The 22,916-nt window shown below is 48.3% G+C and overlaps 12 protein-coding genes across 12 annotated transcripts; 7 read left to right on the plus strand and 5 right to left on the minus strand.

The window, feature by feature from the left end:
* The first annotated feature begins 124 nt into the window (after nucleotides 1–124).
* Nucleotides 125–1,885, plus strand: BDV59DRAFT_139586 (WD40 repeat domain-containing protein). The gene is made up of 4 exons (XM_073687145.1): nucleotides 125–226; nucleotides 303–324; nucleotides 380–875; nucleotides 926–1,885. The coding sequence occupies exons 1-4, from the start codon at nucleotides 205–207 to the stop codon at nucleotides 1,583–1,585; spliced, it is 1,200 nt and encodes a 399-aa protein (XP_073543219.1). The 5' UTR covers nucleotides 125–204; the 3' UTR covers nucleotides 1,586–1,885.
* On the minus strand, nucleotides 1,826–3,117 carry BDV59DRAFT_139602 (dynein light chain Tctex-type family protein). The gene is made up of 6 exons (XM_073687146.1): nucleotides 3,043–3,117; nucleotides 2,790–2,844; nucleotides 2,635–2,673; nucleotides 2,476–2,550; nucleotides 2,041–2,411; nucleotides 1,826–1,979 (listed from the first exon to the last, which is right to left on the minus strand). Exons 2-5 carry the CDS (start codon nucleotides 2,814–2,816, stop codon nucleotides 2,127–2,129), a joined length of 426 nt encoding a protein of 141 aa, XP_073543220.1. The 5' UTR covers nucleotides 2,817–2,844; nucleotides 3,043–3,117; the 3' UTR covers nucleotides 1,826–1,979; nucleotides 2,041–2,126.
* A 773-nt stretch (nucleotides 3,118–3,890) lies between these two features.
* BDV59DRAFT_196503 (uncharacterized protein) lies at nucleotides 3,891–4,643 on the plus strand (the record flags this gene model as incomplete). Its single annotated transcript, XM_073692722.1, has 2 exons — nucleotides 3,891–4,077; nucleotides 4,126–4,643. 2 exons carry the CDS (start codon nucleotides 3,891–3,893, stop codon nucleotides 4,641–4,643), a joined length of 705 nt encoding a protein of 234 aa, XP_073543221.1.
* Nucleotides 4,644–4,986: 343 nt separating this feature from the next.
* On the plus strand, nucleotides 4,987–6,507 carry BDV59DRAFT_196504 (transcription factor domain-containing protein; the record flags this gene model as incomplete). The annotated part of the gene is made up of 2 exons (XM_073692723.1): nucleotides 4,987–5,097; nucleotides 5,149–6,507. 2 exons carry the CDS (start codon nucleotides 4,987–4,989, stop codon nucleotides 6,505–6,507), a joined length of 1,470 nt encoding a protein of 489 aa, XP_073543222.1.
* A 251-nt stretch (nucleotides 6,508–6,758) lies between these two features.
* Nucleotides 6,759–8,745, plus strand: BDV59DRAFT_196505 (putative C6 transcription factor; the record flags this gene model as incomplete). The annotated part of the gene is made up of 4 exons (XM_073692724.1): nucleotides 6,759–6,811; nucleotides 6,879–7,247; nucleotides 7,305–8,322; nucleotides 8,377–8,745. The coding sequence occupies 4 exons, from the start codon at nucleotides 6,759–6,761 to the stop codon at nucleotides 8,743–8,745; spliced, it is 1,809 nt and encodes a 602-aa protein (XP_073543223.1).
* Nucleotides 8,746–9,206: 461 nt separating this feature from the next.
* On the plus strand, nucleotides 9,207–11,966 carry BDV59DRAFT_211131 (glycoside hydrolase family 78 protein; the record flags this gene model as incomplete). Its single annotated transcript, XM_073695736.1, has 1 exon — nucleotides 9,207–11,966. The coding sequence occupies one exon, from the start codon at nucleotides 9,207–9,209 to the stop codon at nucleotides 11,964–11,966; it is 2,760 nt and encodes a 919-aa protein (XP_073543224.1).
* BDV59DRAFT_188668 (S-adenosyl-L-methionine-dependent methyltransferase) lies at nucleotides 11,554–13,124 on the minus strand. The gene has a single exon (XM_073691470.1). It carries the CDS (start codon nucleotides 12,995–12,997, stop codon nucleotides 12,029–12,031), a length of 969 nt encoding a protein of 322 aa, XP_073543225.1. The 5' UTR covers nucleotides 12,998–13,124; the 3' UTR covers nucleotides 11,554–12,028.
* Nucleotides 13,125–13,637: 513 nt separating this feature from the next.
* On the minus strand, nucleotides 13,638–15,402 carry BDV59DRAFT_211134 (uncharacterized protein; the record flags this gene model as incomplete). The annotated part of the gene is made up of 2 exons (XM_073695737.1): nucleotides 13,638–14,719; nucleotides 14,782–15,402. The coding sequence occupies 2 exons, from the start codon at nucleotides 15,400–15,402 to the stop codon at nucleotides 13,643–13,645; spliced, it is 1,698 nt and encodes a 565-aa protein (XP_073543226.1). The 3' UTR covers nucleotides 13,638–13,642.
* Nucleotides 15,403–15,766: 364 nt separating this feature from the next.
* On the plus strand, nucleotides 15,767–16,789 carry BDV59DRAFT_206161 (enoyl-CoA hydratase/isomerase family protein; the record flags this gene model as incomplete). Its single annotated transcript, XM_073694752.1, has 4 exons — nucleotides 15,767–16,127; nucleotides 16,191–16,218; nucleotides 16,281–16,666; nucleotides 16,734–16,789. 4 exons carry the CDS (start codon nucleotides 15,767–15,769, stop codon nucleotides 16,787–16,789), a joined length of 831 nt encoding a protein of 276 aa, XP_073543227.1.
* A 412-nt stretch (nucleotides 16,790–17,201) lies between these two features.
* On the plus strand, nucleotides 17,202–18,317 carry BDV59DRAFT_206162 (HotDog domain-containing protein; the record flags this gene model as incomplete). Its single annotated transcript, XM_073694753.1, has 3 exons — nucleotides 17,202–17,327; nucleotides 17,407–17,698; nucleotides 17,749–18,317. The coding sequence occupies 3 exons, from the start codon at nucleotides 17,202–17,204 to the stop codon at nucleotides 18,315–18,317; spliced, it is 987 nt and encodes a 328-aa protein (XP_073543228.1).
* Nucleotides 18,318–18,745: 428 nt separating this feature from the next.
* Nucleotides 18,746–20,410, minus strand: BDV59DRAFT_196511 (transcription factor domain-containing protein; the record flags this gene model as incomplete). Its single annotated transcript, XM_073692725.1, has 3 exons — nucleotides 18,746–19,459; nucleotides 19,515–20,223; nucleotides 20,289–20,410. 3 exons carry the CDS (start codon nucleotides 20,408–20,410, stop codon nucleotides 18,746–18,748), a joined length of 1,545 nt encoding a protein of 514 aa, XP_073543229.1.
* A 607-nt stretch (nucleotides 20,411–21,017) lies between these two features.
* Nucleotides 21,018–22,439, minus strand: BDV59DRAFT_211138 (putative aminotransferase; the record flags this gene model as incomplete). Its single annotated transcript, XM_073695738.1, has 3 exons — nucleotides 22,304–22,439; nucleotides 21,785–22,245; nucleotides 21,018–21,735 (listed from the first exon to the last, which is right to left on the minus strand). Exons 1-3 carry the CDS (start codon nucleotides 22,334–22,336, stop codon nucleotides 21,018–21,020), a joined length of 1,212 nt encoding a protein of 403 aa, XP_073543230.1. The 5' UTR covers nucleotides 22,337–22,439.
* Nucleotides 22,440–22,916: the final 477 nt, after the last annotated feature.

Genomic DNA, 22,916 nt, shown 5'->3' on the forward strand with positions numbered 1-22,916 from the left:
AAGCAGAAAGGTGAGAGGAAGTCTCGATCAACAAAAAAGATGTTGGTCGCCGCCTCCCTCACCGCCCGCAATACCGCTCACGTGGGGTCCGCCCAGCGAGGGGAGGGAAAGACCGGCAGAGATGCTTCATCTGAACCACATTCCTCTCTCGCTCCGTTATTTTCACCTCCATCTCCGGTTGCTTGCATTGTCTACCTCACCACAATGAGTGTTATTCTCTGTACGGGTACGTGTTTGCTCCTTTCTTGGTTCGGTCATGTTTAGATTCGAGTCCCGCTAATCAAGCTCCTTGACATATGCAGCGGGATATGATCACACCATTCGGTAAGCCTTGTAGTCTGTACATTCTCAGATCTTCATTCTCACCCTCTATGCATAGATTCTGGGAAGCATTGTCGGGAATATGTTCGCGAACTATCCAACATCCTGATTCACAGGTAAATCGCCTATGTATCACGCCAGACAAGCGCTATCTAGCTGCTGCGGGCCACAGTAATGTCAAGCTATACGACATCAAATCTACAAACCCCAACCCGGTCATGACGTTTGATGGTCATACAAATAACATCACTGGCGTTGCATTTCACTGCGAAGGAAAATGGATGGTGACGAGCTCTGAAGATGGCACCGTCAAAGTGTGGGACACCCGGACAGGCAGCCTGCAGCGGAATTACGCCCACAAGGCCCCAGTTAATGACGTTGTAATCCACCCAAATCAGGGTGAACTAATTAGTGGAGACCGCGCAGGTATTGTTCGTGTCTGGGACTTGGGTGAGAGTGTCTGTACTCACCAGCTGATTCCCGAGGACGATGTCGCTGTCCAGAGCGTTAGTGTTGCTAGTGATGGCTCTCTATTATGTGCGGGTAACAAAAAAGTAGTACCGCCCCTGACTCATCCATCATTTTCTTAGCTAACGTCAAACAGGGGAATGTATACATCTGGCGAATGATACAAGACGCCGAATTGACGCGTATCGTCCCGATCTGCACCTTCCAAGCCCACAAAGACTACCTCACCCGCATTCTCCTCTCTCCCGATGTCAAGCACCTGGCGACATGCTCAGCCGACCACACTGCGAAAGTTTGGAACTTGGATCTTGACTACCCGCCGGCCAAGATGGCTGCCGCCGCCGCAGCCAAAGCGAAACCAAAGGGCATCGCATCCCCATCCTCACCCGATCCAACCAAAGAAACCCCGATATCACCGGGCACCGTGCAGTCCGATAGCCAGAGCAATACTCCCGGAAGCGATAAGGGGAGAGCCGATTTCATTAATCCTTTCAGCTTCATTGATGGGACCCCTCCCGTTAACAGTGAGCCACAGCAGACCTTCCCCGTGCAACCCGACGGCCCTCCCATTGATTCGAGCACCGCGACACTTTTCCTGGAAACCACACTAGCAAACCACCAGCGCTGGGTCTGGGACTGCGCCTTTTCTGCTGACTCGGCATATCTCGTCACCGTCTCGAGCGACCACTACGCACGGCTCTGGGAGCTGGCATCTGGTCAGGTTATCCGGCAGTACAGTGGCCATCACCGCGGGTCGGTGTGTGTTGCCTTGAATGATTACTCCGAACCGCGGTAGAACTGGGCTCCAACGCCCAGATCGTATCTAGGGTTGTCTTTTGCTTTTTTCCCCGACATGGTTAGCATGGCGCCTGGTTGGTCCCTTCTGGAGTTTCGGCTTTTCTTGTATGCTTGAAATTTGTTTATTTATCCATGTCTGCAGTGTATGACTGTCCTGGTCCACATGGTCGCATCTGGTACTATCTATAAGCCATAGCAAATTGTCCCAAAGCAATTACGAAGAGCGTATGTTACGACTGGTTATACTCGCGACACAACTCCACCTCAGAGATACATTGAAACGGCTGGAAACAGTGGTATAAAGCTATTCCGTAGAAACAACATACCAAAAGAACAAGACAAAGACCAACTTATTCATAGCACCTTGCTCCAAAGCTGACAACACGACAGAACTAGATCAGATCAAACAAGAACGTCAACATACAGAGGGAAAGGAAAAAAGATATAATTTACTTGCAAGAAAGATAACAGACCCAAAGAAAACGCTGGTTCTTCTCTGTTTCCCCTTCGGTCCGATTTCGTTTCAGACCCGACCAATTTCAGTTCAGGGCAAACCACGTCACGCTGACAACGACGTCCAGACCCCGTTGGTCGGCCTCAGGGTACTTGAAGGTCCACATGCCGTCGCGCTTGACGTCCCAGAACGCACCAGAGGCGGAGTGCATACCCCGCTTGCCGACATTGGTGGCGGCGCCGTCCGCCGCTGCGGACTGATCGATCAGGCCCTGTTGGACGATGGTGCTGTTGACGGTGAACCGGTAAGGAGGAGAGGCGGACGAGTCTGCCGGGGCGGTGGCGGTGATCAGAGCCTTCAGAATGGTGTTCTAGAAGGGTCGCAGAGCGAGCGATTAGTCGTGGGTTGCGCCGAGGTGAGCCGTCGGCACATACAATGATTTGAGAGTTCCAGTCGCCAACCTTGGCATGTTCGTAGCCCTTGACGTCGTTCAGGGCAGTATCGCAGGCCTGTTCAGATGCCATCAATGTCAGCGCTCCGCTTGTGTTGGTTGAACAAGACATGGTTGAGATATATGAAGCGATGGTACGAACCTCGGTAGCGATCTTGGTGAGTTCCGCGATGGGAACAGGCTGTGTAGTTCCAGCGAGCGGAGATATTAGCGATGGTTGAACACTTGTCGGTCAATGGGTTGGGTTCACGCGGAATGCGGATTATGACGTCGCGTCGGGGGGTGTGGTATACGCACCGACGTGGGAGCAGCGTCAACAGCCATTGTACGATATCTGATGGTAGATAGAGCACTTAAATCAATAAGTCAGGATCTGCAACGGATGAATTAGCTGGGTGCGCACGGTGGTGGTGATAGCGACACAACGGGGTCGTCGGGACGTTCGAGGAGCGGTTGTGGGGGGTAAGAGGAAAGGGACAGTGGCTCCGACGTCGGGCACCCGAGACCTGGGGGTTAATCTGCGGTGGGGGAGAGGATACAGATAGCTTACCTGGATTGGGATAGGAATGTAGGGAGGAAATCGGCCAGCGCAGAGAGATTCGGACGGGAGGAATGGAGAACAAGCGTGATGTTTGGGTTGTCGAGTGGCATCAATCATTTGGTGGCCGCATGTGGCGCAGGTCGCGCGGGATGAGTAGCTTCTTACCAAATGTGGACTAGTGGACTAGTGTGTGGTTTTCTAGTCGACACCGCCACATTTGTCGGACATTTGTTGTTCCGCTTGAGCCTCCGACTCTCGCGCGCGCGAGCGGGAGATGGTGGCAGAATCTGTGCGCTTCATACATACTCCGTACTCCGTTTGTACACCGCTCACACCATCTTCCTCTCGATAAGCGTTCGACATGGTTCATCATACTAATGTGACTGATTCTCATCCGAGTCAACCGTCTACGGCATACAGATCTCTGTCTGTCTAAGTGGATTCATGGTACGGATTGACGGTTATGGTTATACTGAATAGATATGTAAAAGTATATAACTACATAAAGTTTCTAATGCAAGACTTCGGGAGTTCATAGAAATGACCTGCACAATATTTTCGCTGGGTCATCCTACCAGGGTCTTCAATTGACCACCGCGAGACCCAATTCGCCGGCAAAGATATGTATCGGAGATAAATAGATTGAGTTCAACAACCATGGGACCTCGATCTTATGACGTTGAATCCACACATGATGTAATGGTAATGGCTGCCATTAAATTCCCATTAATCGAGAATAATTGAACATAATCGCCTTTTCATTCTTCAATCATCCGAATCGACCTATTCTGCAACTTTGGTAAGGCTCGCCTCCCATCGAAAGTGGTCCCATTACTTCCCAGGTCCCACACTGCAAAATGGTCTACAACGTTACGGAGAAAGAGACCCAACCTATCATATGGAACCACCTAAATGGAACCCCTGAGGAGATCCTCGATCGCTATTGTGTCAGCGAGCTCGCCAAAGGGTGGCCCGTATACCGGGATGCGTCGGAGTGGAACCATTACCGGCACTGTTTCGCAGAAACTGCTTACATATTCACTAGTGGGTTCACTTTTAAAGCCATCGTAGTATCATACTGACGGCACATAGCATGGAGTGGCGGGATGACTATCGATGACTTCGTTAAAGCCAGTATCTCCGGCCGCGCGAAGGGGGATTTCATCATGCATCGTGAAAACGGCACACTCGTTGACCTCAACCCGGCCACGAACCGTGCCGTCGCGAAAATGAAGGCGACTATCACGCAGCGTTTCAACCTTGATGGGGCTGAGTACGATGTCGAATGTGATGCACGGTTCATTATGTGGTGCTTGAAGACAGCATCCGCATCGAATATCCCGGAATGGAAGATCAAGTACAAGAAGGTATTCTATGAAAAGGATAGGATCTGTGCTGTTGATGGAACGACAGTTCCGACCTTCCAGAAAGAGGAACTTGATCGATATCCGTATGGTTATCGCTATCTGGGGGCTAGTCAGGCGAAATTGGGTCATCAGATCAAATTGGATTTGCCCACATTGAACAACCAGGAATTCTATAGAATGTACGAGGCGATGGATCTGTGGTTGGATGGGAAAGATATAGAACGGGTTCTAGGGGTTAAATAAATGGTGGGCGCTGGGAGAATGGTGCTTGTTCGGGTCTGAACATGTAACTTTGTATGTTGAATGCACGGACTCACCACCTACTAAGAACGCAGATTCCTATGAGTGATAGCACTGAGATATGCTTTATACCGGTCATAATTGCAGGATTCAATGTCTCGGTAATATGGTTCGGATCCATCTCCAGAATAGGTTTAGGATCCGTCTCCACTTCATCGTCTTCCCATGTTCGTCACCAACTTTCTGTGGTTCACCAGACAATTTCTCTACTCATCAGCGTCTTAGGCCAGAAGTTCTTTTGTCTCATACTCGAAATGGTTACGTAGCCTACATTGATCTAGCCCGGATGAGTCTAAATTCGCCTGAAAACCAGTCGTCAATTCGGAAGACCCAGCGGCCTCGACTCTCGCAAAGGAGACGAGATGGCTGCACAGAATGTCGGAGAAAAAAGGTTAAGGTGCGTTTTCCCTAAATACTAGTATATATATCCACTAAGTTCTGTTCAAAGTGTGACCTGAGAAAGCCCGTATGCTCTCGCTGCAAACGATATCCGAGAGGATGCATTTACAACCTAAGTGTCGTCCAGCAATCGCCGCTACACTTGAACTATCAGGAGTCTTCCATAGAACGCCAAAACCAACAATTGGCACTATACTCTCCGCCGCAAAGGATCTCAGCCTTGCGGTCTTGCCTATATCAGCCTACTTTAAATCTATCTCCTTTCTTGGCATCAGAAGAATCCCGGTTCTTTATGCATGTCTTCAGCACCGAAACTGCCCCCAGGCTGTTCCCTGCAGCTCCAGATTTCTTTCTCCAGAGGATGATCTCTGCATCTATACAGACTCCCCATCTTCTTTATGCTCTTCTGGCTGCCGCATGTAGCCATCATGGCCGCCTCATCCGGGACTCAACTCCCAACTCCACATTAGCCTGTTTGAAGTTTACGAACAAGGCCATTTCAAGTCTCCGTTTGTTGATCTCTAATTCACAATACACGCTCGATCCTCAGACAGTCACGGCTGCAATGGCTCTCTGTACAAATGATGTCTGCAATGGGAACATGGATATATGGAGAACCCATCTTTGTGGGACGATGCAACTATTGAATTGTTTATTGCGCAAAGAGAAAGCGTCCGATGCAGAGGAGCTTTATGTTAATTGTCTGGCAAAGTGGTTCATGACAATGGACGTTTTAGCTGGCTTGTCAGGAATAAGACCAGGTTGTGTTCATGACGCTGGGAGTATGCCGCTCATTAAGATTAGCACCCTTAACTCCACCAATGTGGATGATATTTGCGGCTATTCATTGGATCTGATGCCGACTCTGGCACGGATATCAAAACTGGCTTTGCGACACCATACATATATGCACACTGGAGACCAGGTGCCTCAGGATATTGTGAGGGAGACAGAGATCCTGGAATCAACTCTCTACTCCATTGTCGGACGCACTGTATCCAACGCTACAAGGGATTCCCACGGCGAACTTGCAGAAGAATTACAGCAGACTCATCACGCCTTCGTTTATTCAGCTCTATTACATCTTCACCGCCGCATTCAGAGGCTTCCTAAATATGACCCAAAAGTTATCACAGATATCAAAAACATACTCGACGCCGTGCTCCATATTCGTCCCTTGTCAGCAGCAAACATTCTCATCCTATGGCCGATATTCAGTGCGGGGTGTGAAACAGACAGTGTCAGTCAGCGGAATCTCATACAAGACCGAATGAATCATATGCAGAGTTTTGGAATGGGGAATTTCACTAGAGCTAAGCAGTTGTTAAAGTCATTTTGGGCTTCCAACACACCCTTACCCTGGGATATATATTTTGCAAATCTTGGGAAAGAACTTGTTTTATTCTAGATAATGCGACGATGAACTCAAACTGCGCCAGCGGAGTTAACTTTTGATCCTAGTGCATTATTGGATGCCTTAATAAATTCGGGGCAACAGCGGGAGATTACGTTAGTTTGACTATTAATATTACTCCGCATTCCCTAGGCAATATTTGGGTTGCATCTTCTTTTCCGCTTTTTTCCCCACAGTACTGCGTAGGTTTAGCTCGCCTGTGCATCAAACCTACGGACAATTGGGCCTTTATCTGGGTCGTTCTGATGCAGGGACCGTCGGAGAAGCGAGCAAGGGCACGAGCCTGCAAAAACTGTCGGTTAGCATCATTCCCCGTAGGACTCGAGTTGGAATTCTTACAGAGATAATAAGACTGACCATTGCAGAATTCGTAAACGGCGTTGCATCCCAGCATCTTCAAACCTAGCCTGTCGGCTTTGTCAATCGCTCTCCGTTCGATGCAGCTTAGACGCAAATTATGACCCGATCTCGTCAAGAAGGGCCCTGCAATCGAATTCATTTATGCCATCGACTCCAAAATCTTCAGACAGACAAAAGGAGTCTGGTTCAAATCAAGATCCGCTTCAATGCCTTCGTGTCTCTCGAGACTTTCGAATTGAACTAGTTTCGCTGTACTTCCGCTTCATTCACAATGTAGCTCACAGTCTCTTCCATGAAATAAGTTTTATGCGCAGCATTTATGAGGAAAGAGAATCTACATTGCTTGTCTTATTTATGGCGGCACTATCTGCAAGGTCAACTTCTCTTTCGCGGCATTCACCCGCCCCGATTCTGGTTCTAACAGGCCTTAGGTACTCCACAAATCATATTTTTGAAGGACAGATGCCCCGTCTGCGAGGGCAACGATTTTTCAGTGAAGCCAAAACAATGATTTATGAGAAATTAACTTCTCCCAGTTTAGAGTCTATCCAAGCTTTTCTGCTAGCTGGAACATTTATGGGCGGAGAAGGCGATTTACAGGCGAAGCACATCTATGTGGAGTTGGCACGATCGCATTCCGAGGCACTGGGTGTCTGGGAATCGCGACCCGAACTATCCCAGGTTTCGCAAGAGCAGCGTCGTCGTACTTGGCTTACTGTCCTAATCCTCGGTGAATGGACTGCCGCCGACATCTCCATCGATCAACGCCACCCTGATGTTTGGTCGTATTCATTTCCTCTTTTTGATGACATGGTGTTCCATAAGTATGGGCCTGAAAACCTCACGAGTCCAAGCGACCCAGCAACAAACCGTTATGAAATGTGGGCACAGATGGCAAAGTCATTACGATTATTTTCTCGGACCAGTGAACTCTTGCGTCGACTCAGCCATGGGATCATCTCATTTGCCACATACTATAAGGAAGTGCCTGCTCTATCTGACTGTCTCGATAAGTGGAATGAGAACCTTCCCCATAACCTGGTTTATAGCATCGCCAACTTGGATTACCTCGCAGGCCAAGGGCTTGGACGGACCTTCTTAGCTATGCATATTGGCTACTATCATCTCCGACAAATCCTCTTCTTCCCGTTCCTAGAGTCCAGGGCTTATCAGTCTTTGAATGCCCCTGATCATCTGCACTATGCGGCTATGTGCAAAAGAAGTGCGCACAAAGTATCGGAAATAGTCAAGATAGCTGCAAAACGGGAGAATTGCGAATTGAATTATTTCATATACGGCCATATTGCTGCAGTCAGTTCGTGCGTCCACTTGCACGCGCTGTTATTGAGCGATCGAGAACAAGAATCCACAATCGCCCGTCAATGTCTTATATCAAACTTCGAATTCCTAATCACACTTAAGAAGCGGTGGCCGGTGGTGGATATCTCGGTAAGTAAATCCGTACCCAAAATTCATTGCCATTAACACATATGATTGCTGTAGGTTGCACGTCTTCGGACGTTTCAAGATTATTGCCGTAGTAGCATGTCAGATCCGTTTATCCTGGATAATTGGATGGCACGGTTCATCACAGAGCACACTTCGAGACTCGATGATCCTCAAGGTATACGTGACCACAGGACGAAATTGACTTCGGCAGATGAGTCCTTCAATCTGGATCTGGCGGATAGCAACAGCAAGCGATCTTCGGATGCCATGGACGTGACAGGATCTCTCTGTCAACCCCTACAGGGGCTGGACTCGTGGGCAAGAACCGACCGCAGTCGAAGGTATTTGCAAGACCTGTTGCATGACAGCAGCACGTCGCATGAGGTTCTCGTGGACAATGCGTTCGAATGGCTTTTGGGCTGAATAATTATGGAGTAGACATAGAAGGAGGCGGTGGACTCCTGATGCCTTAGCATGAAGAATCAATAAATTGATAGTTAATAGAATCAATAAATTGATAGTTAATAGCTGTTCCGCACCATCTTCCATTCATTGCTCCAACCTTTATGTGGAGTATATCCGGAGGAAATCCGGGCTAGCGGTGACTGGCCAATTGGAGGTCGAAAACGCCGCCAGAGGAAGAAAGCCCTAACAAGCATCTCGCCGAGATCATCGGAGGGCCACTTCTCGGTGTACGGAGTATTGAACCTTTGCCGGTTGTTCGTGAAAATGTTGCATGAGGATTGTACCGAAACCGGTTGGATCTAGTCTTACATATAAAACGGCTGCATCCGCTCCCTAATACCGCATCTAGCGGAACACTACTCTCTTCCCTCTATATACTGTTCTTTCCCACGTGAGAACACCAATATCCAGTATCAGTGATGTTCCGTCTGATAGCGCCTTTGGCCCCTTCATTTGAACAACATCCATCTGGACTTGGAATCGGAGTCGCCTCGCCTCGTCTGTCATGGCGGTTTACCACAAGCAAGGAGGGCCCTCAAGGATGGGAACAGACAGCTTACGAGATTGAAATGCTTCGGGAGTCTGCTTCCGGTCCTAAAAAAGAGGATTATCGTGTCGCTAGCAATGATTCTCTTCTGGTGCCTTGGCCCAGTACCCCGCTTTCTTCTCGGGAACGGGCGTCAGTGCGTGTACGCGTGTATGGAACATCCCAGGGAGAGGAGATCAAGGGACCGACAGACTGGTCGCCTTGGACGACTGTTGAGGCTGCTTTCCTTGACCGTGAGTGCTGGCTCGGTCGCCCTATAACGGCCGGAGAAAAGGAAATAATAAATGGACCTTTACAACCAATGCGCTTCCGCAGGGTATTCACTTTACCATTCAGTGGAAATGATATCGAGCGAGCTCGTCTATACATAACAAGTCTTGGGGTTTATCATGCCTATATAAATGGTCACTCTGTTGGGAACCATTGCATGGCTCCAGGATGGACTAGCTACCACCACCATCTCAACTACCAAGTGTTTAACGTTGCGCATCTCCTTAACAGAGAGGGTCTAAACGTAATTGCCGTTGAGGTAGGGGAAGGCTGGTACGCTACAAGGCTTGGTTTTGGTGGTGGGCCGCGGCATATTTATGGAAGCGAGTTGGGTCCCCTTGTTCAACTTGAAGTTCAGTCACAGCAAAACGAGCTGTTCAAACTGGTCACGGATTCTTCTTGGAAGTACCAACTGAGCGCTATCTTACGCAGTGAAATCTACGATGGCGAGATATACGACGCTCGAAAGGAAACTGACGGATGGAAGACGTCTACAGAGGACAGTCTTTCTTGGAAGCCTGTTCGAGAGCTGGACTTTCCCCAAGCCGAGCTGATTGCATCAGATGCCCCTCCTGTTCGGGTGACTGAAAAGGTCCTTCCAGAGGGCTTTTTTACTACGCCTTCTGGAAAGACTGTCGTCGACTTTGGCCAAAACCTTGTTGGTCGGCTGCTCGTAACTTCTATTCAAAAACCTCGTGGTCATCTTGTGTCCTTCACACACGCTGAGGTTCTTGAAAATGGAGAGATTGGCACTAGGCCTCTTCGGGAAGCTGCGTGCGTTGATACTCTCATATCAGCTGGACAAGAGATAAACAACTGGTCCCCTCAGTTTACATGGCATGGTTTCCGCTATGTCCAGATAGACGGCTGGGGTCGAGAAGATAATCAGGATCCTCTCCTTCCTACCAGTTTGTGTGCTCTTGTGCTGCATACCGACATGACCCGAACTGGCTGGTTCTCTTGCTCGCATCCGATGGTAAACCAACTCCACAAGAATGCGCTGTGGAGCATGCGTAGCAACTTTCTGTCTATTCCGACTGATTGTCCCCAGAGAGATGAGCGGCTGGGCTGGACGGGAGATATCCAAGTCTTCTCTCCATCTGCCAACTTCTTGTACAACACAGCCGGAATGCTAGGAGGCTGGCTGAAAGACGTTGCTGCCGAACAGTTAGAGGATGGCGCTCAGTCGGTCCCTCCTTTCGTTGTTCCAAATGTTGTTGATTATTGTTGGCCACGTCTTACTCCGCAAGCAGTGTGGGATGATGTGGTTGTTCTACTTCCATGGAATCTATACCGCTCATATGGAGATATTGCCATCCTACGGCGCCAGTATCCAAGTATGGTTGCCTGGGTGGATAATGGCATTCGTCGAGGGCCAGATCGGCTCTGGGATCCCGATATTTGGCAGCTAGGTGACTGGCTTGACCCTACTGCGCCCCCTGTTGAACCGGGCGACGCCCGTACCAACGGTACCCTAGTTGCCGATGCATATCTTGTTCATGTTACATCTGTTCTTGCGCAGATAAGCCAGGTCTTAAACGAAAAAGAAGATGCTGCGCGTTATTCCAGAGACGCAGAGCAGCTTAAGATACTCTTCCAGAACAAGTATATTACATCTTCGGGCTTGGTTGTTGGAGATACGCAAACCGCGTTAGCTCTTGTGATCGTGTTCAAGTTATACTCAACACAGGAACAGCTTACAGCCATGTCTTCTCGTCTTGCTTACTTGGTCAAACTAGCCAAATTCAGGGTCTCTACTGGGTTCGCCGGTACGCCTATAATAACACATGCTCTCAGTTCTACTGGAAACCACCAGCTTGCCTACAGAATGTTGCTCGAGAAGAACCGGCCATCATGGATGTACCCCATCACGATGGGCGCGACCACTATATGGGAACGTTGGGATAGCATGCTTCCAGACGGTACCATTAACCCAGGGGAGATGACTAGCTTCAACCATTACGCCTTGGGGTCGATTATCAACTGGCTTCATCAGTGCGTGGCGGGTGTCAGCCCCATTGAACCAGGTTGGAAGAAAATACTGATTGCCCCGGCACCAGGCGGAACTATTGACTCCGCCGAAGCAATATATGATACACCATATGGTCGTCTTGAATGCTGCTGGTCCATTCGCGAAAAGGACTGTTTTGTATTAGACCTTACGGTTCCTCCCAACAGTAAAGCTCTGGTGGTATTGCCCCATGAACAGGATCATGCATCGAATTCATGCGACGAAGCTAACGGAAGTTGGGTTGGGTCTGGGAAGTATAAATTCTCAAGTCGCTGGGATAATTTGGCAAATTGGCCGCCAAAGATGATAATTCCGATCATGCGAACACCTGAACCAGATCAAATCGCATAGTGGAATTACATATCGGGTGCATGTACATATGAAGCAACAAAGAACAGACCAACTTTCCCCTCTTATTTTTTGACAGCCACAACAAACAGTCTGGGGTAACGTAGCAAAACTCTGCCATCAACCGACCTGGGGTAGGCGGCTTCCAATCGTTTTAAATACTCGCTTATGAATGCTTTTTTATCTGGCGGTGTCAGAGGATCCACATAAGGTCGGAGACCAGTGCCTTTGACCCATTCCACGATAGCTTCATGACTCTCCAGGGAGTGATGATAGTGGGTATGGAATATGTTTACTGCGGAGGATAGCGGTATGAGCTCATCGTAGATCTCTTGTGGCGACTCGATATCATCTCTTCCGACACCTTTCAGCGTCGTTGCCCAAGGGCCGTTCAGGGCGGTTTCTTTCATAAGTACATGGGATGGTTCCATCAGGTTGTCAGGCACCTGAAAAGCAAACACTCCACCAGAAGGTTGGGTTTTCATCAGAGACTTAATGGCCACCATCCGTTCGTCTTTCTTGAGCCAGTGCAAGACTGCATTGGAAAAGAATAGGTCAGTGGGTGCAGAGGGTGTGTAAGATCTCAAATCTGAGACACTGAATTCAAGATTTGGGAGAGTCGCTCTCGCTTTCCGGATCATATCAGGCGACGAGTCCATTCCCACAATATGGGCTTCGGGGTAACGAGATACCAGAGCGTTGGTTGAATTTCCTGGCCCGCAGCCTAGATCGACTATCTCTTTTGGTGCGCTGAGCGGCACACGAGCGAGAAGTTCGCGAACCGGCAATGTTCTTTCATCCTCAAATTTGAGATATTGTGATGCACTCCAGTCTTTGGTTGTCGGGGCTGCTGAAGCAGACATGCTTCGGTGAACTGCAAATGGCTTTGATAAAAACGTTCTCCCGAAAATGAGCCGTGGGGTAGAGATTATTTTCAGCATATCCAACGACAGAATATAATCAAGGAGCTTGTCATGGCCAGGAAAAGTGCAATCGTATGACAACCTGGATAGTTGAGAGGGGGGTTGTCCCATATGATCCTCCGACGGGAGATACTAGTTTCCCGAATATCGGAGCTTTAGATGCGTCTTTCCTATCAAATTGGAAGGTAATAATTAAGTAGCAAGAGAAGTCAATACGGGCTACTTTGGTATAAATACAGGTACTGCGATGTACACTTTAGCAATAGGTCTGATGGGACAGGATGCCACGATACGTCTTGCTGGTGGGTGGCGAAGTTTGCAATCTGCCGATCGTCGGCATTAATTTCTCGTAGACCGCTTGGAAGGACTCCAAATATGTTGAAGTCTGATGGCTTCCGTAACGTTTTGGACCGGGATATTATTGTAGTCTCTTCAGATATATTGTTTCAATAACGAAAGACAGTATTCGGTCTCGTGAATTTCTGTGGTCCGGATGTTCACGACCGCAGCTACTAATAGTCCGTCTCCTAGAGTATACAGCTGGTACATTTCCACCCATCTGCTGGACGCTACGACGTGAGAGAGACACATACATATCTCTCACTTTAAAATATATATATATTATTCTCGCTCAGCCCAGTGCTACTCAACATAGGGATCAAATGTCATTCGCAGGCATGTGCAGAAACCGCTGTATCATAAGTAAAGAACGAACTAAATCAGACAGCTGGCACAATTTTAGACGAGTAAGCCCATTCACAGTTTGGCCTTTGGTCTGAATTTCTTTTCCAGAGAGCAAGGACCGGTAATTTTCTTCTTCAGCTCGTTTCTCAGGACTTTCATGGTCGCATTCCTCGGCAGTTCGTTCACTTCCCACACTCCACCACGAAGTTTCTTATAGCCAGTAACGACACTATCCACGTCCCTTTGGATTCGAATCAGAGATTCTTTCTCTTTTCCTTTGCATTTCTCCTTCAAAATGACATATGCCGTTGGTACCTCAGTTAACTGTGAATCATCCCAAAGCGAGGCGGCAGCACCCTCCAGCACCAGAGGATGACGGTTAAGATAAGAGTCTAGCTCAACAGGGCTCACCTGGAAGCCTTTGTATTTAATAAGCTCTTTTGTTCGACCAACAACGGCAAGCAATCCGTTCTTGTCAATTGTACAAACGTCCCCAGTGTTGTACCATCCAGGGAGGGGGAACGCCTTGGCATTAACTGAGTCACTATCGCCAATGCAGACATACTGGGATGCGACATTTGGACCACTAATCCATAGCTCCCCTGGTCCACCTTCTGGGGCATCCTCTGTCGACCCAGGGACCTTCAACGCAGCCTTAATACCTGGTAGGAGAGGGCCGACCGTCCCAATAGGAACATCCATCCCTTTTTTCTGGAAAGCAACATAGGGCGCGGCTTCAGTCATTCCATACAGATTTGCGGTCTGCCATTTGGCCATGGACAACAGTTTCTCTTTCATATCTTTGGTTATTCCAGTGCCTTGGCCGGAGAGGAATTCAGCCTCAGAGAAGTCAAATCTCTTCCGTAGGCCCGGATCGTTGATCAACGCGAGCATAATAGAAGGGGCACCTTGGAATGTCGTGGGACGAATGGAATTCACTAGCTGAATATACTCATCCATGCTGAAGGAAGGCATGGCGTGGTGCCTCATCCCCATCCATGGTCCAAAGAACAACGGCATAGTCGTCATAGCGATATGGACAAACGGGGTGAAGGCCACGATGCGGCTGTTACGATGCCACTGAGCAGAATCGTGCATTCGAAGCTGATAGCAATTGGCGACGTAATTGTAGTGACTAAGTTGAATACCCTGGATCCTGTTAGCTTCATGTTTTCATTTGTTAAGTCCATACTGGAATTGAGATCCCGCACTTTTGGGCTACCCGTAGTTCCAGAGCTGAGATGAATTGTTGCAACACGCTTTGTGGTGTCGGTATAATGTGGAATTGGCAGGGCGTCATCTTCAAGAAAGTCGTTCGGAATGTGCCAGTGAGAACCCGTTCGCTTCCCGACGACAGTCACGATGGTTGGTTCGTTCCAGGCAACGTGGTTTTCGCGGAGCTCTTGATGTGCCAACTTCACAGCCTCCAGGATGGATGGCAGCGTTGCCGAATAAGCAATGATATACTCTGGTTGGGAGATTGCGATGCCGTGGCTGATATCGACAGCCTTTAGGGCATGATTGATGGGACAAGCAATACCTCCGGTCCAAAGTACAGCGTGATAGAGCTCAATAAGATCAACAGAATTCGGGAGTATAAGCGCCCATCGGTCGCCATCCTGTGCTCCAAGCTTGCTCTTGAAGCCTTTGGCCAATCTACCAGCTCGGTCGCGTAATTCACCTATGGTCAGGCTTCGATGGGAAAGACTGTCACTCGCAATGATGTGCGAGAGAGGGAGGGGTTCTTTATCATCCCCGGCCGAGGCATGGAGTAACTCGGTAAGGTTGAGATCCTTTGGCACAGTGATATCTCCGTTCTTGTAGGTTCTCATCTTGCACGCTGTGGAATGGTAGTCATGGAAAGGGTCCTTCGTTTACAGATCGTATGCTGGTGTGCATACGGTTTTAGGATAGAGTATAAAATTTAACTCCGGGAACCAAGTTCTCCTCTTTCCCCACAAATTTATTGACCGAGTTAACACCATTTTCTCAATATTTCCATTGGGCCGGCTATCGCTGTGCGCCCCGGATTGAACCCCGCATTGTACTTGATTTTTTCACCTAAGAACTGCGGAGAAGATAAAATATATGCCCCTGGTGTATAGATATCATTTGGGTTCCTGTACCCAGATATTCTCACAATACCCTTGCGCATACTGGGATCCTCAGACTACAGATTGAGCACAGATTTCCACAATGGCGGGCTTCAAGACACCGGTCCCTGAGACCAATTTTGTCCGCTTATCATTTCCAGCTCCACGAGTACTCCTAGTTACCATGTCACGCCCAGAGAAGCTCAATGCCATGGATCCTACCGGCTCGGAGGAGATGTCCCGAGTCTTCGAATGGCTTGATCAGGAGCCCAACTTGACCGTAGCGGTGTTAACGGGGTCGGGGCGAGCATTCTCTGCCGGTGCAGACCTCAAGGCATGGCGCACAAGTATGGAGCCCGGGGCAGACCCGAAGAAGAGAATGGGAAATCCTATGTCCTATGTACCCTTGAGCCGTCGCAAGGGGAAGAAACCTCTTATTGCGGCTGTGAACGGACTAGCTATGGGTAAATATTTTCCTGTTAGGCCTACTGGAGGGCATTCTGCTAACGTCCACATCCATGCGAAAGGCGGTGGCTGTGAGATAGCCGTGAATAGGTAAATAATTATATTACGTCTTATATCTTCTTCATCCCTAACCAAGGCTTGAAAAACCGCAGTGATCTCGTCATTGCCTCCAAGACCGCATATTTCGGTCTTCCGGAAGTCAAACGAGGACTTTCACCAATAGCTGGTGCTCTTCCGCGTCTTATCAGAAACATAGGTCTTCAGCGAGCAAGTGAATTGGCACTAACGGGCAAGACCTTGTCCGCTGATCAGGCTCTTTCATGGGGCCTGATTAACAAAGTTGTTCCCGAAAGCGAGTCAGTTGTGGATGAAGCAGTTAAGTATGCGTCCGAGATCGCAGTAAATAGCCCCGATGCGATCATCTGTACTCGGGCTGGGCTTCGCCAGGGATGGGAGAGTGCGGCTGTGGAGGATGCCGTTCAGACGACTCTCACAAGGGAGTTTGCCAAATTGCAGGAAGGGGAAAATATCTTGGAAGGTGAGATGACCTGGATTCTAATCAACTCTGAGAGCATGATCACGCTAACGTGGGTGACGGTTCACAGGATTGAGAGCTTTCTCAGAGAAACGGAACCCAGAATGGAAGCCCTCAAAGCTATGATATAACATGGTGTATATAAATTTAGGAAAGCACGTGAAAAGGGTGTAGCGAGTTGTCCTAGATGGACGAACGTGTGGCAATTTATCGCCTGTTATGACGAGTTCTGCATAATCCACCAGTTGATGTAGGAGTCTCCGCTTATGAAGGAGTCGAAAGTCAATGTATTGCTGATAGCCGAAGAGTGATTCGACTAAGACGCAAGAGAAGCAGTTGGCACAAAGCTGATTAGTGCAACGAGCGGGGAAGCATTAAACCAACTCTCCTCACGCGGCCCGGTAACCCTAGCCGTTGCCTCGGCCTTGAACGGACAGCGAGTCTAAAGTCCTCCTACATTTATTTATATAAGTTCAAAGCCCCTGGTGTCTCCTTCGCGTTCTACATTACCAGAATCGATATCTGCATTGACCCAACCATGTCGGACTACCCTACCTTTAACTCCCAGACCAAGCGATGGGAGAATGTCGATTTCAGGAAGGCAGCGGGCCACAAGCAGCCCGTTATCAAGACCAGTTATAATAGAAAAGACGTACTTCTTTTTGTAGGTTTCATTTGCCGCATAGTTTGTCCCGTCGAGAAGCCAATCAGACCACTAACGCTTCCACGAACGTTGACGACAGGCCAACGCAATCGGCGCAACAAGAGATGAACTCCATTTCCTCTATGAACTGCATCCAAACTTCTCCACGTTTCCCACATTCCCATGCAATCTTGCTTTCAAAAAAAACCATCAAGATGTTATCGATTTCATCAAGGAGAGCGCCGCATCGCCTATTCCAGGCGTCCCACCGTTCGACCCTCAGCGCACCGTCGACGGTGAGCGGGGAATAGAAATCCTCAACCCAATCCCTACAAGCAGTGAGGGTCTGGATCTGGAGGTCCGTCCCGAGATTGTTGGTGTATATGATAAGGGTATGTTGGTGCAAGTGGCGTCAAACGGGAAGCTGCTGACGCTGCTAAAGGCGGTAACATGATCATGGAGTCAAGGCAAACCCTAGTCGATGCTCGAACTGGGAAGGTTTACGCAAAGCTGACCGGGATGGGCTTTGGGATGAAGCAAGGCGGGTACGGAGGCCCTCGAGGCCCGGTTGAACCTCCGCACCCGAAGCCTCTTCGCGAGAAACCCGATGCTGTCCATAAATTCCAACTGACCCCTGAAGTCGCCCTTTTGTATCGTCTCTGCGGAGACTACAATCCCATGCACGCCGATGACCGGTTCGGCCAGAGGGCTGGGTTCAAGGGGCACATTCTTCAAGGCCTAGGGACTTGGAATATTGCCGCGCATGGTGTGCTTAAAGAACTGGGAAATTCCAAGCCGGAGAACTTTGTCCGGTACAAGGCGCGGTTCAAGGCCGTTGTATACCCGGGCGACCTTCTGGAGACCCGCATGTGGAAAACGGGAAAGAAGGAAGGTGACGTAGAAGAGATTGTCTTTGAGACCTTAGCAACTACCCCTGGCGAGAAACCGCGTGTTGTCCTGAGCAAAGGTTTGGCCGGCATCCGGACTGGAAAAGGCGCCAGTCACTTGTAACCGAGGAACTATCGGGAAAGCTTCGTTTGAGAGTTCCAACCAAGCGATATGCTCCAACCTAACGAACAATTGCAAGATCGTAGCTGAATATACCTGGTATGCCTATCAAAAACAATACGTAAATCATATCTCACTCGTTTGTTGCTATTTGCTTGGCTTGCCTCGATAGCTCTATGAGCATATCAAGGAAGGCCTGGCAAATGAATACCGGGGGAAGATTCCCTATGTCCCGAAATTTATGGCCTAGTCGAACAAAGAGATCTTTCGTATCACTTAGGATTCGAAGGTCATCGTTGTAAGTGGCCGCCGTGGGAGCTTGGATGAGTTTCCAGAAGAGGGAAATGACCGAACTCAGAAGGAATTGTGCATGTACCCTACCATACAGAGCGACGTTAAATCAGCTATTAAACGGCTGGAATTAGATATACTCACCAGAAGGTTGGTGGTTGGATCAAATCCTCCGTTCGGATATAATGAAGCAACATGGATCGTGACGCGTGGTAGTAGAGTTCCACGCTAGAAGCAAGAGGATTCCTGTTGGAACCCGACATGCTACATGCAATACCAGCTTCATGAATCATCCTAAAACAATGATAATAATCAAAGTGTACACTCATGCCGCGGACACTTAGAGTGTGAAGTTTGCAACCAGGCGGGTGGCCTGTTCGCGGGTCGGGTCGGAAACTAGCAGGAAAGCTGGTCTTCAAGTCATTCAGTTCCTGGTCTAGTTGACGAATACGTTCGAGACGTCTAGATTCAGGCTGCGCCTGTGCATTCTCAGAGTAAAGTAACTGATATATTTTTGACTTCAACATCGCCAAACGAAGATCGGCGGGATAGAGGAGGACTTGAGGTGATAGTTCGCCTGGAAGGAATTGGGTATCAGATGATATCCGAACGTACTTCGAAGGTAGCTGGAGGTCACAATCTGCGTCATGCATTATAGGTGGTTGACAGCAGCGGACGGAAGTTTCTTTGTCCATTCCATAGAAAGCCCAGAACAAGGCCCGTAAATGCTCGTGGTTCTTTTGACGATTCGATGGAAGGCATTTATGGCCCTCGAAATTGTAAAGGATTCTTGCCGCCGCTGCAAGCAATAATTGAGCACTTCGTGGGTGGCCGGTTGGTGCGATGTAAAGGGCCTTCATGAAAGGATGAGCTAACGGTCACGTTATGGAAAACATGCGAGAAACATACCAGCAATAGGAGAGATTCAAGGGTCCTCAAATTGTCGGGATCCGTTATAATTTGTGGCAGTAAAGTGAGCGATGCCTGTACATAGGCGTCTGGATCTGCATCTGCAAAAATAGGCTGGTGGCCGAACATCTTCGTTATTAATGCTGTTAGAGAAACCAGACAAGCTGTGACAGCGGTGCGGGTTCTCGGATCTGTGGAACTCGAGAGATATTGGTTAAAAATATCTGGCAGGGTGTGCGGTTCGACAACAGGAAATATAGAATAAAGATTTTCGTCTGAAAAATACTTTATACTGCGCTGGATCAATTCGTTTTTGGGCCATTTCGGAGAGACCACTTTGGGGTATGTTGCGGGATATTGTGACTTGTATGACTGGGCTACTCGAGATATGAAATTCTCAAAGTCAAAAGGCGATCCCGTCTGGCGCTGTACTGTAGCTAAGAAGACCTCTGTCTGTGGCGAGGAAGTGAGGAGAAGACCAGAGCATGCTAAATGCCACCGGAAACGCTCCACAGCAACGTCAAAGTCTGACGTATCTGGTAGAGAGGGCAGAGACCGACAGACGCAAGGAGGAAGCGCCCGGAAATCTGGAAGACCTATGCTGGATTGCCGATCATCGGGTGAAGAATGGGCCAGAGATGGCTGAGAGCCTTGACTTGCAACCAATTCTTCCAGTTCTCGAATACGGGCTTTGGCCTCTGAGAGTTGTCTACAAGACAGGAGGTGTTATTAAATGTGACTATGAGGCTTTCGTAAGAGTAAATCTCTGCATACTCTCTCAAACTCTTGTTTTGGGGAATTGGTCTGGCGGTAAATGTGCAGGTCACACCAGCGAAATAGCAGGTTTCGCACGCAGGTCTCTCTCCGTCGCAACGAATCTGAATCAAGCAGATCATTTTGTATGAGCAGCTCCCTTTACAGGGTCACAATGACCGAAACAGGCAAGGTTGGCCTACCTTTTTATGCCGACATAAATCGCAGGCGACGCGGTGTCTTCCGCCCCGCGGATTGCGGATCACATTAGCCATGGTTTAAAGAGCGATCCCTTCAACGGCAGCTCCCCTCTGTGCTGTGTGGCATGGAGTAGAGACCGAGAAACTCAGAGTGGCCAATTGCAGGTTGGGAATTAAGGATGACGAAAGGATGCTCTGGAGCAACAATATCTTCCATAAAAATCGGATGAATAATGAATGCTCAAATGAATGAAGGAAATTCGGGGGGTGAAAAGCATCGATGACTCATCCGACCCATCATTGGCCAGTGTCCCAACGCCGAATGTATAGATCATTATGGGTCATGGATATTAGAATGAAGAAAAGGAAAAGGAAAGAGAAGGGGAAAAGAAAAAGGTTCTATTGTAAAACTTCCAGGCAGGGGAAAGTTGCACCCTTCTTCGGAATCTTGAACCTCAGTGCATAAACATGTTTTTGAAAATGATTGATAATATTGCATATTATTGTGGATAGAGATTTGTGAAGGAGGATAGTATTTGATCTAATTTTATTACATAGATAAGGGAAGGCGTTCATACTCAGATTCCATGAACGGCTTCAGCGATTTTAAACCGTTCAACAGCACCTGGTGTTCTGGAACAAACCCAACGCGAACATATCCTTTGAAATCAGACCCTTCCCCGAAGCACCGGCTACCCGGAACAAACATTACTCCAGTCCTCTCCTGCAAGCGCTTGCACAATTCCACATCGTCCACAGGCTGTCCATGCTTGTTCATAAATTTGATGAAAGCGGTGGTACCAGCTTGGGGCCGAACCCACTTGACTGCCCATGAAAAGTCCTTCAAAAATTCCTCGAGAGTGTTGAGATTCTTCCGCGCAAGCTCAGTATTCCGACCCAGAAGATTGTCCACAGTGGGCTTGGAAAGTGCATATGTAGCAATTCGGTCGTCAATTTGGCTAACCGAAATTATTGTATAGTCTCGCGTGGAAGCACATTTTTCAATAATGTCACGGTTTCTGGAAGCGATCCATCCAAGCCGAATTCCGGCTAAGCTAAATGCTTTCGACATTGAACCAGTCGCAACAGTATTCTCGTAGTCAAATGAGAGTATAGACGGCGGGTGCTGTTCACCGTCGAGTAGGGAATGGAATAGGGGCCGATATACTTCGTCACTATGGACCATTATGCCATGCTCTCTAGCAATATCTACAATTCCTTGTAGGATTGGGCGGCGCAAAACAGCACCAGTTGGGTTCTCTGGGTTACTTTTGAGGAGTTAGTCATAGACAAAACAAATTGGATTGGGAAACTCACTTGATGATGATCATCTTAGTGTGTGGCCGAATAAGTGATTTGAGTTCCTCCAAATCCAACTGCCAGCCGTTCTGTTCCTGGGCCCTCCATAAACTGACCTCTGCTCCCAGAGACTCCGGAACTGAATACAACTGTTGGTAAGTGGGGTAGTGACAAATGATATGGTCCCCAGGCCCAATTTGAGTGTAGATAGCCAAAAAGTTTGCTTGGATGGCACCGTTTGTCGCGAGAATATTATCTCTCGGCAAAGGAGCGCACCCTTCGCTATGATAGAGGCTTGCAATCTTAGAGCGTAACGATTCCGAACCCCGAATTGCTCCATATACCTGCTTTTGATCAAAATCTATGATGTTCAGCAGATCGTTTTTCCCCGAGAGAGCAACCAGATCCTTCAGTGACACAGAAGCACAGCAAGTTTCTGCCATGTTATGAGTAGCCCATGTTTCATAGCTATCCATCCACTACAAATAGTCGGTTCTTAGTCCCGTTGACGCTGGGTTGGGGGGGCTGATAACCTACCTGCTCTACGGCAAATTCCTTGATGTGTACCATATTGAAATACCTTTGGGTTGACAACGACAAGTCCCTTGTGAGAGAGAACAATTTTCGCTCATCCAGCGGAAATCGACTAATTTATACCATTGTGTCAGTAAAGATGGGCGAGTTACTGGGGTTGGGGTAGCTTCATCTGATTGGTCTGATCGCAATATTGTCCGCATCTGGAATAGACTGCTGAGTCAACTTAGTGCTGAGATTAACGTATTGGTAAGCGAACGTTCCATGCAAGCGAGCGTTCCACCTCCGTATTCCATACTAATCAATCACTTTTTGATCTCTCATATCCCAACAATCATTAGCTATATTATGATAATATGTATATAGAAGCTGTATGTAGAATTTTGGAACATATCTTTCTAGATTATATCTCTATAATCTACTGTAATAACTTATAATATTAGTATTAGATAAATTACTAAAAAATACAGTGTAATATATATTACCTCGACATATATGGACTGTTATCTTACAAAATTTGAATGCTGGCATTACACCTGCTTTAGTATGCCAGCCTATGAATATAAAGCACTGCAGGTAAGTTGTGGTTGAGATAAAAGAGCTTAAAAAGTGGTCG

Source organism: Aspergillus ambiguus (genome assembly GCF_047715705.1).
Source record: "Aspergillus ambiguus strain CBS 117.58 unplaced genomic scaffold BDV59scaffold_56, whole genome shotgun sequence".
Classification (NCBI taxonomy): Eukaryota; Fungi; Ascomycota; class Eurotiomycetes; order Eurotiales; family Aspergillaceae; genus Aspergillus; species Aspergillus ambiguus.